General features: G+C 43.0%; 1 protein-coding gene across 8 annotated transcripts in view; it reads right to left on the bottom strand.

Annotated features, from left to right (window-relative positions):
* LOC139262274 (alpha-(1,6)-fucosyltransferase) overlaps positions 1 to 17,347 on the bottom strand; it is a 1,093,864-nt gene that overhangs the window by 223,186 nt on the left and 853,331 nt on the right. For 7 of the 8 annotated variants that reach the window (XM_070877420.1, XM_070877419.1, XM_070877418.1 and 4 more), the window contains 3 exons: positions 9,474 to 9,592; positions 6,984 to 7,149; positions 534 to 648 (listed from right to left, as the gene is read on the bottom strand). In XM_070877420.1, coding sequence (XP_070733521.1) covers positions 534 to 648; positions 6,984 to 7,149; positions 9,474 to 9,592 — 400 coding nt within the window. Of the gene's footprint in view, positions 1 to 533; positions 649 to 5,850; positions 5,938 to 6,983; positions 7,150 to 9,473; positions 9,593 to 17,347 lie in introns of those variants that run through there. The other variant, XM_070877425.1, reaches the window with a different exon arrangement.

Here is a 17,347-nt window from a genome sequence, read left to right as displayed (position 1 = left end):
GACAAATAGATTTATCAGCACTGTAAAGTGTTTGACTTCTGTAGGTTGCTCTCCAGGGTGCTGAATATTAATCAGTGTCGTGTACTCCAATAGAGTCATCACAGCAATCAACCTGAAATCATCAATTACGTGAGGTTTTTCTTTGTGTACAACTCAATTCAAATAATAACCCTGAATAAAGCCATGAGTTTGAAGAAAAGAAGGCAGAGGTAATCACTATACAGGCAAATTGGACCCCTCTCCCAAGATGACTTTAAATATGGATCTCTATAATTCTATGGGAATAGAGATATTGATCAACAAACTAATGCAAGACTACATATCTACTGGCCTGGTTTACACACTGTTGCATTTCATTTTTCAGAAAATTAATCACAAAACTGACAGATAATCTTACTTGTGACACTAACCCCGACTGAATACTGTAATCTTTTGTTTACTATTTTTTGAGAAAGGGCTTGTTTTCTTGACGTTGCATTAGGCTGACATAAAAGGCAGTTATTCATGCTCACTGTACATCAAACGAGCATTACCTGCAGGTATGTTATTCTCCGCTGAACCAGATCTGTCAGATCCTTGGCCTCTTTCTCTCTCCATTCAGCGGCCCCGTCTGTTTGACTGAGGTAGTATACATCTGCCATAATAGACCTAAAAAGTGCAATGAAACACAAACAAGGTTCAAAAGGCAGTCTAATTACCATGTCACAGATCACAGGGGACTGGTTATCACAAACCATTAGAACAATGCCCTCTTTCTTTCTTTCTCTCTCTCTATGGGACAAGTTGTAATTCAGTTGAGACTGACGGGAATGGAACCCTGTGGCAGGTTGTTGTGGAAGGTGCATAAAATGTATTTGGGTAATACAAATCGAAGGGACAAAATTCCGTCACTTCTAAGGCTCCCGATTCTGCGAGATAAATCCCCCCCCCCCCTGTCATTTTATGTACACCAGCAAAAAGTTGAGGAAATGGAAATGTTAAAGAGTTTCAGTCCAAAGCTGGGATTGTTATCAAGACAAGAGAGGAGAAGCTCCACATCAATCTGTAAAGCTCCTCAATGGTTCATCAGATAAATGCACTTCACCATGCTTGACCCAGATCAGTGAGATACCGGTTTGATCTCAGGTCTTTACTGATTTAGTTAATCTTGGCTAGGGCAGTAATGGAGCATCCCAGAGATTTTGGGGGAAAGGGGAACAAAATATTACCATTGGTTTCTGTGCCTTATCATTAGCCAAAGTTCAGGCTAGGTTGTGGCACCCCATCAACTTTGCCTTGGCAGACACATGACGAATGGCCAGTTGATGCAGCACAGGGCTGCCAGACACTGTAGAACTGTACCCCGGCATTAGTCTGTGACTTTAGGGAGGAAGGGGGGGAAATGAAGTTGTGTAGCTGACTGGAAGCACTTAATGTTGTCCCTGGAGGTTAAGCAAGCAAAATGCAGAATACTGAGTGCACGTTAACATTAAAAGTAATTTAAAAAGAAAAGAAAAACTTGGATTTATATAGCGTCTTTCATGACCACCAAACGTCTCAAAGTGCTTTACAGCCAATGAAGTACTTTGAGTGTGGTCACTGTTGTAATGTAGGAAAACACGGCAACCAATTTGCCCACTAGCAAGCTCCCACAAACAGCAATGTGATAATGATCAGATAATCTGTTTTTTTGATATGTTGATTGAGGGATAAATATTGGCCAGGACACCTGGGATAACTCCCCTGCTCTTCTTCGAAATAGTGCCTTGGGATCTTTTACGTCCACTTGAAGAGCCTCGATTTAACATCTCTTGTGAAAGACGGCACCTCCGACAGTGCAGCACTCCATCAGCACTGCACTGGAGTGTCAGCCTAGATTTTTTTATGTACTCAAGTCCCTGGAGTGGTGATAAACCTCAAATGGAGATTCAATAGTTGTACCGTCTCTCATTGGGAGAACTGCAATTGGTTAACAGTATAAATCAAAAACTAGAAAAACTTTTAAATGCAATTTTAAAATTATTCAATTTACATACTGTTGCCAAATTCAGTGATACTATTTCATACCATCTCACTCCCAATTTCTTCTTCGACCCTACCCCACTAACGATTCTACTTTATCTTTATACCTTCTTTTCAAATGTTCACCTCCCATTCCCCCTCTGTATGGGCAGGCAGGCAACCTACCTCCAGGCAGCTGTCAAATGGCACTCTAAACCCAGCTGTAGGAGACATTGGAAATGGGCCTAGAGATGATCAGCTTCCAATCCATCCCAAAAAGGATCAATGGGACCAATCAGGCAGGACCCAACATTCTGTCGCTCAACACTACATTGTTCTTTTCGTTCCCATTCCTACTTAGATGGCTGGAAAATAAAAGTGCCATAAAATGCGAATAAAGTGAAGAAACAAAGAGCATGATTGTGCACAGCAGGTGTACAATTCAGATTGGGCAACTTGATTACAGCGGGCAACCAATCAAATGTCATCTTTTAACATTCTCAGCCTTCAGTCAAGCTGCCGCTCCTCAATTACCACCTCGTGCATGACTGAAGATTACTGCTGTTGAGCTTTGGCTCAATAGGAAGTGCAGATCCCCTTGGATACGTTTTTCTAAGTGTGGATGCAGATGTCAGGGATGGAAAGCGTGAAGCATTGCTGCTGTGTCACAGTAGGTCACAGACAACTAGATAAAATGGTGTAATATTTTAATTGATGGTAACCAGATTAAAGGTGGTACCATTATTAATTATAAGAGTTCCTATGATGGACAGTAATTATTTTGACTGTGGCGCTCAAAACCAGGGCAGAGAAAATGCATAATTTGCATCTCCCATAAGTGTTCCCAGGGGGCGCAAACGGGGCCCGGGGCCACTACCGCCTCCCGCGAAATTCCACAGGAGTCAGCGGAGGTGCAAACTGTTAGCGACCCAGGCCTCTGCGGCAGTGATGATGATGTCACCACCATGCGCAGCGACGTGTTTTCGCTCCGGAACAAATCTTCAGTAGCGCCCCGCGAGGCCGCTACGGGCGATGTCAACGCCCCGTGCTGCCATCTTACATTTTTTACCTCTCAGGTCGGCTACCTGTTTTTTAGCGTCGTCTGGGCCGCCATCGTGCAGCCCGGCACTCTGTATTGGCGGTCCAGTGGAGGCCATCAGACACCATGCCCAGTGTGCAGAGGCCTCCCCTTTAAGCGAAGGGGAGGGGCATTGAAGCACGTCAGTGCTAATGCGGAGCATCTGTGTAGTGCTCCCGATCGTGCCCCGTGAGTGCCGCTGGTCCCGCCCTTAAACGAAGTGGAGCAGCTGGGGCGGGATCTCTGCACCGGCCCTGAGCAGGTTACCGCCCCCCAATCAGGCCACAAGGCAATTTCACCCCAGTTATTCTTCCCATCTGTCCATGAACTCATTGAATGGCGGTGCAGGCTAGAAGGGCCGAATGGCCTACTCCTGCACCTATTTTCTATGTTTCTATGTTTCTATGTCTATATTTCACTGCAAGTGGCACATCCCTTCCCATGCCTTTCCACTCGCAGTATTCTTCAGGTTAGCCATAAGAATGGCACAATAGTGCCAACAGTGAAGTTGCATATGCAAGCTCAAAGTAAAATGTAGTTACTCACCAGAATTAATAAATTGCCAACTGCCCACCCCCTGCCAAACCTAACTCACTCTGACAGTCAAATTCTGTGTCTCAAAGTGCTGATTGAAGAGCACGCAACTTCTGTTATAGAACAGGGGAGTAGCCAGTGCAGTACTTTAAAATGCTATCCTACCATTTCTGGAACTAGAGCTCAAACACAGCCAAGATAGACTGGATGAAGGTTTCTTTCATCTGTTGCTGGTCTAATTCTGTATAACGAAGTCAGAGAAGTCTCCACCTAAGGGTTTACGTAAGTGCATTGTGCAAAACTTCCCTCAGCATTGATCTGCACCAATATAGCTATCTCACTCAAAGAGAACATAAGAATGGAGAGCACAAACGGCACCATTTTATGATGGTAACAAACATTATCAGGACGGTGTACATTATCAGATTAATGTACAGGGAGCTCTGAAGTGTCCAGCAGAGGCATCAAATGTGAGGTGGAAATATGCTCCATTTCCCTGCCTGCAAATCAATCACGTGTATAAACACACCTCAACAAAAAAAAATTAAAATACTGTGCTAGTACAACAGCATAACCCTGCTGGGTACGTGAATTTACTCAATAAGAATAACCGTCACTTTACCAGGTCACCAAGTCATGACCTACAATGTTTAGAATTTATACCAGTTACAGTAACCTTTTCTGGAAAGACACACTATCCCACATTTCAACATGGGTATGGTAGCATAGTCGTTATGTTACTGAACGAGTAATTCAGAGGCCTGGAGTAATAATCCAGAGACGTGAGTTCAAATCCCACCATGGCAGCTGGGGAATTTAATTTCAGTTAATTTTTTTTTAAATCTGGAATTATCAAGCCACTATCAGCTGTCAGAGTATCAGATGTGGCTCAGTGGGTAGCACCCTCACCTCTAAATCAGAAGATTGTGGTTTCAAGCACACCCTAGGGACTTAAGTACAAAAGAATCTAGGCTGACACTCCAGTGCAGTGCTGAGGGAGTGCTGCACTGTTGGAGGTACCATCTTTCGGATGAGACATTAAACCGAGGCCCCGTCTGCTCTCTCAAATGGACTTAAAAGATCCCATAGCATTATTTCGAAGATGAGCAGGGAGTTATCACGTGACCTGGTCAATATTTATCCCTCAATCAACATAACAAAAAAAAACAGATTGTCTGGTCATGATCACATTGCTATTTGTGAGAGCTTGCTTCTGTGCAAATTGGCTGCCGCGGTTCCTACATCACAACAGTGACTACACTCCAAAAGTACTTAATTGGCTGTAAAGTGCTTTGAGATGTGCGGTGGGCGTGAAAGGCGCTATATAAATCCAAATATTTATTTATTTCCTTCTTTCTATCAGCAACAATGACCATGGGCTAGAAATTGCATTGGCTTACCCCCGCCACCCCTACCCCCGCCCCGGTTTCTGGGTGGTACTGGTTGTTTTGGGTGATAACAGGGTCGGCGAGAAATTGCCCAGCTGAGTTACGCCAGTGGTTTTGAGGTACCGCTGGGGAGCGGACTGTCGGCGTGCACCATCCACAGATCGCCCTGGAGCGATTTTTGGCTCAGAGGTGACCCGTAGGTAAGTATGAAAAAAAATGCCCACGAGAATTAGCAGAGCTGGACGGTAGGTGAGTAGCTCTGCAAGAAAAAAGTAAGTAATTGGTTGTTTACTGATTATTGTAAAATTCTGTTGTAGTGATTCAAGTTAAAAGGGTCCCGAGAATGTTTTTATGATTTTTTATGTTCTGTTTTAAAAAAATATATTTAGTATTTTTCAACTCCGAGGCCCAACCCGCAGCCTTGAGGTAAATGTTTTGTGAATTTTTAAATTATCACCCATTTTCTTTAAGAACTGCCCAATCGACCCTGAATTCCACTTTTTTGCCAAGAATCGGGATGCAATGCCCATTTTTTTCGCTGGGCAGATTTTTTTTCTTTTTTGGGGGGGGGGGGTTTACGCCAGTGATAATCTTGGGAATCTTAGCAGTCTTTTGGGTGGCAATCGGGCGCTGGCGGGTTGTTAGGAAACTACCGGATTGTCGTTAAAAACCCAAATAATGTCCTTTAGGGAAGGAAACCTGCTGTCCTTACCCGGTCCACCAGCGCCCAATTGCCACCCAAAGGACTGCTAAGATATGGGACTCCAGACCCACAACAATGTGGTTGACTCTTAACTGCCCTCTGAAATGGCCCGGCAAGCCACTCAGTTGTACCAAGCCGCTGCGATAAAGTCAGCACTGTGGAAGTACCTGCACCACACTAACTGCAGCAGTTCACCTTCTCGAGGGTAATTAGGGATGAGCAATAAATGCCGGCCTTGCCAGTGGTGCATACATCCTGTAAAGGAATAAATAAATTAAAAAAAACATGGAATCAAGGGACTCCTTGGAGGGAATTACAAAACAGTAATCCAATTGAGGGTCTCGAAGGCCACCAGAACCCGCACAGGACCTAGACTGGATTGGTGGCTAAAATTCACTTGGAGCATTGATTAAACTTTGAGGCAGGTGAACAGCAAAAAAATGTTCACTGCCTGCTTGATGGGAGATGTTTCCTGTTGCTGCTTGAAGAATTTTACGTTTGACTTGGGCCCAAAAGCATCCTGTAATTAACATTAAGGGTCTCTAAGTGTACTAGATTGTGCAAGAGGATCTGCAGTGGAAGTTATTATTAAACTGTGGATTGTAAAGGAGACTCAGTGCTTTCTAAATTTGCAGATGTTTGTCTGCATTGTTGTGGAATATCAGAAGTTGTACAAAGCACGTTGAAACCTCAAGCAGTTTTCTGAAACAGCATTGCTATCGGTATAGCACTGAAATGTCAGTCCAAGAAAGAAAAAAAGAACTTGCATTTATAAAGCACCTTTCACAACCACTGGACGTCTCAAAGCGCTTTACAGCCAATGAAGTAATTTTGGAGTGTAGTCACTGTTGTAATGTAGGAAACGCAGCAGCCAACTTGCGCACATCAAGCTCCCACAAACAGCAATGTGATAATGATCAGGTAATCTGTTTTTGTTATGCTGGTTGAGGGATTATTATTGGCCAGGACACGGGGGATAACGCCCCTGCTCTTCTTCGAAATAGTGCCATGGGATCTTTTATGTCCACCCGAGAGAGCAGACAGGGCTTCGGTTTAGCCTCTCATCAAAAAGACTCCCTCAGCACTGCACTGGAGTGTCAGCCTAAATTTATGTGTTCCAAGTACCTGCAGTGGGACTTGAACCCACAACCTTCTGACTTAGAAGTAAGAGTGCTGCCCAACTGAGCCACAGCTGACATGAGCTTAATGGGGCTTTTAAAGACCTTTGAACAGCTGCCTGCATAAATGAAAACAGAAGCTAGCAACACTGTCATGTTGTTAAGAGATGAATGGACCTTACCTCTGCTGGTGGCCCAGATTTTCAAGTAATGCATCTGCCTGCCTTTGTGCCTCATCGCCCTCCAGGTGTTTCACTTTCAGGACTTCGCTCTGCACAAAGAACCACAGCTCCTTCACTCCATTCTCAATCTTACGCCGCAGCTCCTCGTGTTCTTTCCCAGGACCTGCTGCACCACATCAGTGACACAAGAGAAGTGCTCCAAGTGAGGGCTTCCAATTACTTTATTGCAATGACAGTAAACACTCTCCCAACAAAAGTGCCTTGCTCTGCCCCAAGGTAAATGAAGGGCCATGAACAGTTAAACAGTTAACCAGCTGAAAATCTAATTCAGCCCACCAGTGATATAGTTACATTTATATTACTAAATTAAATCAAATACTGCAGAAAATTACATATTTAAAATGTTATTTCGGTGAAAAATGCAACCCAAGAAGCATTCTGCATAATTCCAGATTATAAACACTCAAACCTTGACCAACAGAAAAGATTCACTTTCAGCATTGCTCAATGATGGGAAGGAAATATGTCCTCATTTTCAGAGCCATAAAGGATCAGTTCTCATATTGTTTATATTCAAAAAGTGTAAGACATTCAGAAAATATTCAGGCTACCTGGTCAACAGTACTGATGAGAGGTTTGGGGGTTCGGTTCAACAAAAGATTCTTCCAAATCTACAGGCAATTACAAAGTGATGTAAAAATCTGTGTCATTCCGAATTCATCACCATCCGCTGAACCCAACCTGCACTGCTTTTCCTGGCTGAGCCATTTCCTAGTCAAAATGCAAACTTGCCCCACATCATAGCATTTCATTGACAGTCACTCTGACCCACTCATGATTGAGTTCAGCAGAGCAAACGCTGGTGCGAGGGGAAACCTGAAATGGTGGAATTTCATGGGGTTCAGCATCAACCATTGAGAATGCCCCTTACTAAGCAGCACATTGTCTAATCACTTTTTAGTATTACATAGATTGGGCAGGGAACATAGCACTATGCTTATCCTTCGTCTTTAAGTAGCTTAAAGCTCAACTCCAAATTTGAAGCAAAGAGCTGCCTGCTACTTCAAATACTTTGCCCCATTGGGAGAATTGTGTCACTCCTTGACAACGGAGGCAGCTCAAGCCTGGAGCAGCTGGAGGGAGGGTTGAGCCTGGAACCTCAACAAACCTGTCAAAGGGACAAAATGAGAAATAAAAAGTAATAAAATAATGACATCACAAGGATGGAGGACGGTGATTGGTTCTTCCAGATTTACTGAATATCTGGACAGGGAATGAATTTTAAAGAAAGCTAATAAGTGATTTAATTTGCTTCAATTGCTGATTTTCTAATTTTAACAATTTATAATTATGGCATATATTATTTAATTTTGTTTAATTATAATTAATCTTTACTATACTGATTTTACTATTGTATACTCCTTATTGTATTATTTACAATGTAATTTGAATTTCTTTTTTTTTAGTTTTTTCGCCTGTCTATCAGCACATTTTGGCTGCTGCTTCAGACCCGAGTCTTTAACCTCTTTTTACACTTCCTTCTTCCGCTTTTTCTCTCTTTCCCTCAACGGTCAATATCTAATGTTTTGTAAAATTGTTGTGAAGTGCCTTGAGACGTTTTACTACGTTAAAGGCGCTATGTAAATAAAAGTTATAATAAGATCTCAGTCAGGCATCATGCAAGTGGGGCAGAAACTGACACTTGGACTATTCTTCCCGCCAGCCAGTTGCACACGGACATCGAGAGCAGTTGTGGGAAGTTAAGCAGTCAGACCATCCTCTTCATTTGGCTGAAGAGATCTGGAAAGTGTGTGGGGGGCGTGGTGATAAGTGGCTCAGCACTCTGGCATGGCTCTGTGCTGCAGTCAGAGAGAACATTCACAACTGCAATTTCACAGAGCCTTCTTTTCCCTCACACACTGAATATTTAAGCTGAAGTCAGCTACTTGGGTGCTACAGATAGATGCACACCGACAAAGGAAATGTTCTCTTAACAAGCAATACAGTCAAATAACCTGCTCAAGACACGGGGCAAAACCTAAGCCATTTAAATCAGCCCTCCAGTCAGAGCCAAAACAACAATTTTACTTCTAATTGTTGCTATGCACCACAACTACTGCATGCACTGTGTATCGACATCTTTATTTAATATGGTCGGGCTGCTGAACTCCGACCATGACAGAAACAGGAAGCTTGCTAGGGCGCCACAGGGCGCAATACCCATCGAGCTGGTGAATTGGTATATTTGCCATTTTGTTGATGATACAAGCTATACATTATTTAGTAATAGAAATGTACAGTCCTAGTCATTTAATAACAAGTTACTTCAAAAGCTGCAAAGGGAATACAGCAGTTAATAAAGACCACTTTATGGACTGTGCGAGAAAGGAAGGAATCACACCAACAAACATCCACGTCAGGCAAAGGTTTCCTGACAAGGGACTCAATGTTTACACTTTGGAGACCCAGTGGAACAGGGTAATCACCTACCTTTACCTGGTCGCTTCTTATAGCTTTCTATCTGCTCTTTGGCCTGTATCAGTTGTTCTTCTAACGCACGCACTCTTCCAGCAGCAGCAGGTCCCTGGTCAATGGGACCTTCAGGAATCCTGAATGGAGAAAGTTTAGGTCAATCAAACAAGCAGTGTCTGTACATTAAAGTACGGGAATACCATGCAGCACGCATGCTACATTATTAACTGGCTGGAATCTTACTAAATTACTTTCTTATGCTGCATCTGGACAGCAACATAGGCATGAAATGCTAACTTTCTTCCACATTGTGGAAAAGTAACTGCTGCGCGTAGAGGGGAAGCCACAATGTTGGAGGAGTCAGAGTTTGTGGGTGAGTTTCTGCTGTCTGGCTTTCACCAGTGGCTTATGTTTTGAATTCCCTCAAGATAACGATGGAACCTTTTAAGCGAAACCCCAGGTACAGAAATAGTCTTCATAACCCACCCACTAGCGATCAATATTCTGTTTATTTAAATAACTTGGAAATAAAAAAACAATGATTTTTCTTTGAGTTGAATTTGATTTTGTACTTTTTGGTTTGTTGAATTCTTTCACCATACCGTTATATGGGATTGCACAGGTAGATTAGCACAGGTAGGTACACTCGAAAAAACAAACCAAAAAGTAATACAACCTCTTAAAAATACATAGTGGCCCATAATTTGCGGTCAGCGGTGAAGTAAAGATGTGTGTCGCTGACCCTGAAGTAAATTTCCCACAAAAATCTCGCAATCTCTGTGGCGAGAAGTTCGGCTTTTCCGACGCCCAGCTGAAATCAACATAGTTTATTGGGAATCCCATAGTGCGAGTTGCTGTGACGTCAACAAGCTGCCAATCACTTTGCAGAATTCTCACAGACCGAGAAAAAGAAATAGAAAGTATTAATAATAAATCACTTTAAAAAAAATGCTACAGGTAGAAGCTGAAATATCATGAACAAACTTTAAAAAAATGTTTTTAATTAATTTTAAAATCTAATAATTTTTTATTTCATGGAGAAATTTGACATTCTACCAATATAAAATTAATTTTTCAAAGTCAGAACGGTTGTTATCAGTGGTTATTACTCAGATCGGCATTAAAACCCCAGTTACAACTCATTTGAATGGGTCTACCTTTTTATGGGGTTTCTCAGAGCGATATTTGTTCGGGAAAGGGGAAGTTTTCATCAGATCATTGACTGACGGCTCTGGTAGATGGTGGGAGTGGGGGCGGGGGAGGGCATAATGCAGACCGTGGAGGAGCAGTGAATGACAGACCGCAACTTCAGGATTTCCGCCTCAGGCTGTGGGCAGTTTCAAAGGCTAAATAACGGCGAATGCTGCCTGTTCTCTGTCAGCAGAACCACAAGTCTCGGGTCATTGAATGATATTAAAAATGAATCACAGAACATTTGTATGATATATCCCCAAACAAACTGAGCAGTTCCTGCGCCAACACAAGAGAACACAACAGTTAATAAGGACCATTTTATGGACTGTGAGAGGAAAGAAACACACCTTCTACATCAGCAAAGATTTCCTGTATACCGACTCATCTTTCACACTCAGAGCTGCTTAATCACCTACCATTGCCAGGGTAACCTAAAGTTTGTTAGGAGTTGAATAACCATGCAATTCGCTGGATTTGTTGCTGGGTTCGGCTCAGTGGGAAGAACAAGATAATGGAGTTGGTTAGCTTGGAGAAGGAGTGAGGGGACTGCAGATTAAACCAGATTCAGAAGAACAACAAATTCCTTGCCTACTCAGTATGATGCATTAAAAGGCGTCACCCTCACTTTTTAAATTCAGTTTGGCAAAGCTTTAGTTTTTGTCATGTAAACATGGAATGTGGTGATGTAATATGTGTCACAAAATACTGAAAAAATATAATGACATAGATTTAAGTTAATTCTTCGTGTGTTGCATTAATCATGGTTGTTGTATTCAATCTCACTCCATAAAATGGTCTTGAAGCTGCACTTGCTCAACTCTTTGCTATAATGTTTTGGAAATAAAAATGAATCACCTATAAGAAACTTGGACATATAGCAGGTTCTGTTCAATATTTTTACTTTGCTATTTTTTGTCTGTGTTGGTCAAGGTGAGGGATGTCAGTATTGAGGAATGGAACTCTCTCATTTCAGGCACCTAACAAGCAGCATCAAGCACACTCAGCTCAGGCGTAGCACAGCTAAATGCAGAAGTATGCTCTCTCTACTCTGCACCAACATCGTCCCCAACCTCTGCATCATCCCCAATCTCTAGAAAAGCATCCCCAACACCACTTTTTCCATTTCCCACACCAACCCTCCTGTGATTTCTCCGAGTGAGATTGTGATTTAGTGGTGAATTAGAGATAGTTTTTTGTTCAAGTTCATTCTCACTAGGACTTGAGACTGCACAAAACCATTTTGTATCGGACCCTTTCAGCCAGCAGACAGAGAGGTTTTAATCTCATTGGTTTGGGTTTGAACCAGGTCCCAGAGGTGAAAGTTCGGTGTCTAATACACTGCACCATCCAGCTCCCTTTTCTATGTTTTAACCTAAGGCACAATGCTGTTATTGTTCCTGTGTTTGTGTTACAGGCCAGGATTGATGTCTAAGGGGCTTCACACAATCACATGCTAAGGTGATACTTAAAAAATGGTTCAGCAAGAAAATCCAACTCCCATGAACATGGATTATGCGGGAATTGTGAGAAGAAAACAGAAAATATCCCCCTATAATAAGCAATCAACCTTCTTGAGAGTAAAGAACAAAACAATTGAAATATTTTTCATCAACCTACAAAATAACTGTTACATAGTCTAAAGTAATCATCATTCCAGTTCTAGTGAAGGACAACAAAGAACTTATGACTTGAAGTGCAAAATTCAAAGCTATTTACCACATAACATGCAGCCAACAATCTAATCAAATACAGTGCTCCTTCATTACACCACCATCTACGATGCTCCTGTGTTTTTGCGACGTTCTGATGGTGACTGTTAGAATGAAGTACCCTCTCCATTCTGGTGGGCTCATCTATTTGTCTCATTCTTGCTGCAGCTTTCACTGCTGCCATCAAATGGCAGCATACATTTACAAAATAAAACATGGAATGAGAAAAGGCCACTTCTTCCACACACTGGTAAACCACTGCTGAAGGACAAGGATAGGAGGTACAAACTGGTAAGAGACATTTTCAGGATGCACTCCTTCACACAGAGTGATGATAGTGGAATGTTCATCCAGTATGGGTAGTGGAGGCAAAATCTACAAAGTCTTCCAAGGCACAGTTAGATGCTGTGGTGGGGGAACCATAGATTTCTATGAAAGGATAAGCTAAATGGATCACAAGGCCTACCTCATCTGTATTCAGCTTTGTGGCCCTGTACAATGTGGTAATTTCTGGATTCTCTCTCATCCATTTGAGCTTCATATCATAGAATCATAGAAATTTACAGCACAAAAGGAGATCATTCGGCTCATTGTGTCCATGCTGGCTAACAAAGAGCTATCCAGCCTAATCCCACCTTGGTCCGTAGCCTTGTAAGTTACGGCACTTCAAGTGCATATCCAAGTAGTTTTTAAATGTGATGAGGGTTTCTGCCTCTACCACCTTTTCAGGCAGTGAGTTCCAGACCCCCACCACCCTCTGGGTGAAAATATTTCTCCTCAAATCCCTTCTGAACCTCCTAAAAATTACTTTCAATCTATGCCCCCTGGTTATTGATCTCTCTGCTATCCACTCTATCTAGGCCCCTCATAATTCAATAACGTCTCCCCTCAGCTTCCGTTGTTCCAAAGAAAACAACCCCAGCCTATCCAATCTTTTCTCATAGCTAAAATTCTCCAGTCCAGGCAACATCCTCGTAAATCTCCCCTGTACCCTCTCATCTGCAATCACATCTTTCCTGTAATGTGGTGACCAGAACTGCATGCAGTACTCCAGCTATGGTCTAACTAGTGTTTTATAGTTCAAGCATGGCCTCCCTGCTCTTATATTCTATGCCTCATCTAATAAAGACAAGTATCCAATATGTCTTCTTAACTACTTTATCTACCTGTCCTACTACCTTTAGGGATCTGTGGACATGCACTCCAACGTCCCTCTGTCCCTCTACACTTCTCAGTGTCTTACCATTTATTGTGTATTCTCTTGCCTTGTTAGCTCTCTCCAAATGCATTACCTCACACTTCTCTGGATTGAATTCCATTTGCCACTGTTCTGCCCACCTGACCAGTCCATAGCTTTTTTCTTCATTATCAACCACACGGCCAACTTTTATATCATCTGCAAACTTTTTAATCATACCCCATACATTCAAGTCTCAATCATTGATATATACCACAAAAAGCAAGGGATTTAGTACTGAACTTTGCAGAACCCTACTGGAAACAGCCTTCCACAATCAGAAAAACACCCATCGACCATTACCCTTTGCTTCCTGCCTCTGAGCCAATTTTGGATTCATCATGCCACTTTGCCTTGGATTCCATGGGCTTTTCCCATTTCGTGACCAGTCTGCCATGTGGGACCATTATCAAAAGCCTTGCTAACATCCATATAGACGATATTAAACGCAGTAGCCTCATCGACCTCCTTGTTACCTCAAGTCAAAATTCAATCAAGTTAGTCAGACACAACCTGCCCTTAACAAATCCATGCTGTGAAAATCAAAGATACATTAAAATATCAAACCATTAACATCCACCATTCAACCGTTGAGTTGTTTCCCACATATCTTTATCTGTACTTCCCCTGGAATTTTCAATGCTATTCCTTGATGCTTCACATTTTGGAGTTATTAATCAACACGACATTGCTGCAAATCTGTTCTCATATTCAGACTATGAGTGAATAAAAAGAACCTCATAATCTCCAGACTGACTTGAGGTTTGTCAGTTTGTAAGTTTGACACCATTCCTTGATACTTCAACAACTCAACTGAGCAAGCTGAGGGAATGACCAAGGTCCATTGTGCAGTCACTAAAGCTGAAGAGAATTGAGAGAATGAAGAGCATCTCAGATGGCATATTTGGAGCTTAGAATGGGCAGAAGAGTAAAGTTGAAAGAGATTTTGGCTATGAGGTCAACATCAAAATAGAGAAAGAAGAAAAGTTGCAATGAAGAGAAGTTTGGAGTAGAATTAAGCTAAGGATTACCTATTTGACAGTATGTTATTTCTTATGCCCAGTTCAACAATGTAAGAGAATCGTAGAATCATAGAAGATGCAGCATAGAAGGAGGCCATTCAGCCCATCGTGTCTGCACCGGCTCTTTCAAAGTGCAATCCAGTTAGTCCTACACCTCCAGGCTTTAAAAGATCCAACCGGGTGTGTTAACAGCTTTCAAGTCTTGTGTGAAATTTGCTATATGGATGATTACTGTAAGGAGGCCAGGGAGAGAGACAATTCAGGGGGATTCTCAAACCATCATCCAGCTGGATCACATTATCACTAGCAGAGGAATGGAACCAAGCCATCTGGACTGCGAGGAAACTAGAAAAAGGGGCGAAAAAATTAACTGATAGAAGTGTTGGAGAGCGAGCCTTAACCTCACAAAAACACAAACATCACACATTGGGGGGAATTTTAACCCCCCACCCCCCCGCCACCCACACAACAGGTGGGAGTGTCAGCTTAAAAATAAAAATTTGTGTGATGCGACCCCAAGCTGCCGTCTACATGCCTGTCTCCATTTTTATGTCATTGGCTCGCATGGCGTTTCTGTGTCCTGCTTTCAAGAGGCAGGACACCTCGTTATAATATTTAAATCCGGCTTTCACAGTGCAGTTGGGAGCCCGATTTCAATTTTTATGTTGGCTGGCCGGGTTTCCCAGGGCTTGGGAAACCCGGCAGCAAAATGGAGATGGGGTCAGCCGGATCCAGTAGGTAAGTGCTTTATAGATCTCTGCCAGTCCCCCCGCCCCCCCTCCTGATTGCTGATCTAATTGCCCCCCTTCCCTCCCCTACCAAAGCCCGATCCTCCCCAGTTGCTGGGCCCGGCTGCGATATTCTACCATTGCCTTTCCCACCCAGCCAGCCGGTCAAATTCGGCAGGACCTCCAGGTTCCCAGGATTGCCCCCCATCCCACCATCTCCAACAACTGCACTCCCCTGCTCCCTCCCCTAAATACCTGGGCCATTGTTTCTGTCATTGAACTTGTCAGATCATCAACACAAAAACAGCTGAGAGAACAGTAGTTTTGAACATCGAATGGCAAAATGCAAAATACTGCTGAATAGGAAAGAAATTTAAAAAACAGGCAAACGAAATGCAGACAGAGATTTCTGCAGTTTATAGATGCCATCTTTCAGAACAAGCTTTTGTCAGTTCACATTAACTTTTATCATTTCTCCTGCATGCAAGCAATCTGTTAAAACTCTAATCTATAATCATGTTCAATTCCTGATTGCTTTTGGACACCTTGTCAGCTGTGGTTCAGTGGGAAGCACCCTCGCCACTGAGACAGAAGGTTGTAGTTTCAAGTTCCACTCCAGGGACCTGAGCACATAAATCTAGATTGACACACCAGTGCAGTACTGAGGGAGTGCTGCACTGTCGAAGGTGCTGTCTTTCAGATGAGAAGTTAAACCGAGGCCCCGTCTGCTCCCTCAGGTGGATGTAAAAGATCCCGTGGCACTATTTCGAAGAAGAGCAGGGGAGTTATCCTCGGTGTCCTGGCCAATACGTAAGCCCTCAATCAACATCATAAATTTAAAAAATTATCTGTGAAGTGCTTTGGGATGTCCGGTGGTCATGAAAGGCACGATATAAATGCAAGCTCTCTTTTTTTTTTAAAACTTATGCTGTCAGCCCAATACTTAGCAAGTCCTCTGAAACATAAGTCTTGATTTACAAGCTTATAACATTGGTTAATAAAAGGGAAACTGCCTGAATCAGGCTGTATATTTCTACAAATCTTCGGAATCTACAAATGCTGCCAGACTTATTAAACCAACGAAATGTCTAATTACAGAGGTGTTCAAACAAATGATATTATTTCTAACCCCAAATGATCATTTTCAGCCTGGAATTACACAGGCTGTCTGTCCATCACACTGACATTTTTTGTTAAAAGTTTTAGTTATTGGCAGTGTTGGAACTAATAAAAAAAATGAGGCAATGTTCAACAGAAAAAACATTGAGGGACATATTCTTAATACTTGAGCCATCGGAGATATATAGCCGCCAAATCCGAAACCCGTGGAACCGTCTTCCCCACCATGGCACTGCCTCCTCCATCATGGCTTTTGAGGGAAACAAATGATATCATTTCTAACCCCAAATTATAATTTTCACCCTGGAATTACATGCAAGGAACACCATTCAGTAGGCAGGCCGTGCGCTTTTCTTCTACAGACAATGAACATTGAAAGGCACAAATTAACCAAAAAAAGAATTCCATTTAATAATGTGTTGTCATTTACAACTCCTTTACACCCGTTTTTTAAAAATTCATTCACGTGATGTGGGCATCGCTGGCAAGGCCAGCATTTATTACCCATCAAGTGTTGCTCGAGAAGATGGTGATGAGCTGCCTTCTGGAACTGCTGCTGTCCGTGTGATGGAGGCCCCGACATGCGTGAGAGCACTGGTGGCAGCCCAGGGCCATAAAAGGAGCGGAGGTGAGCGACCCAAGAGCAGAGTGGCGGCATACCGCTCCGGGGAGCAGCGCGAGCTGGTGTGGGAGGACGACGGCAGCGAGGAGTGATGTCATCGGCGTCCAGGTCGGTGATTGGAGCGTGGGCAGATACAGCAGGAGCGGCGAGGTCGGGGCGAAGGAGTGGCGAGAGATTGTGGAGGGATGTGTTCGGGGCCCAAGGGAGGTGCGAGTTCGGGGCCAGGGGCAGCACAGGCCAGCGCACACTGCGATATGTGAG

This window comes from Pristiophorus japonicus, chromosome 4 (genome assembly GCF_044704955.1).
Source record: "Pristiophorus japonicus isolate sPriJap1 chromosome 4, sPriJap1.hap1, whole genome shotgun sequence".
NCBI lineage: Eukaryota > Metazoa > Chordata > Chondrichthyes > Pristiophoridae > Pristiophorus > Pristiophorus japonicus.
The sequence above is the reverse complement of the archived record's forward strand: the minus strand, read 5'-3'. Positions and strand labels throughout refer to the sequence as shown.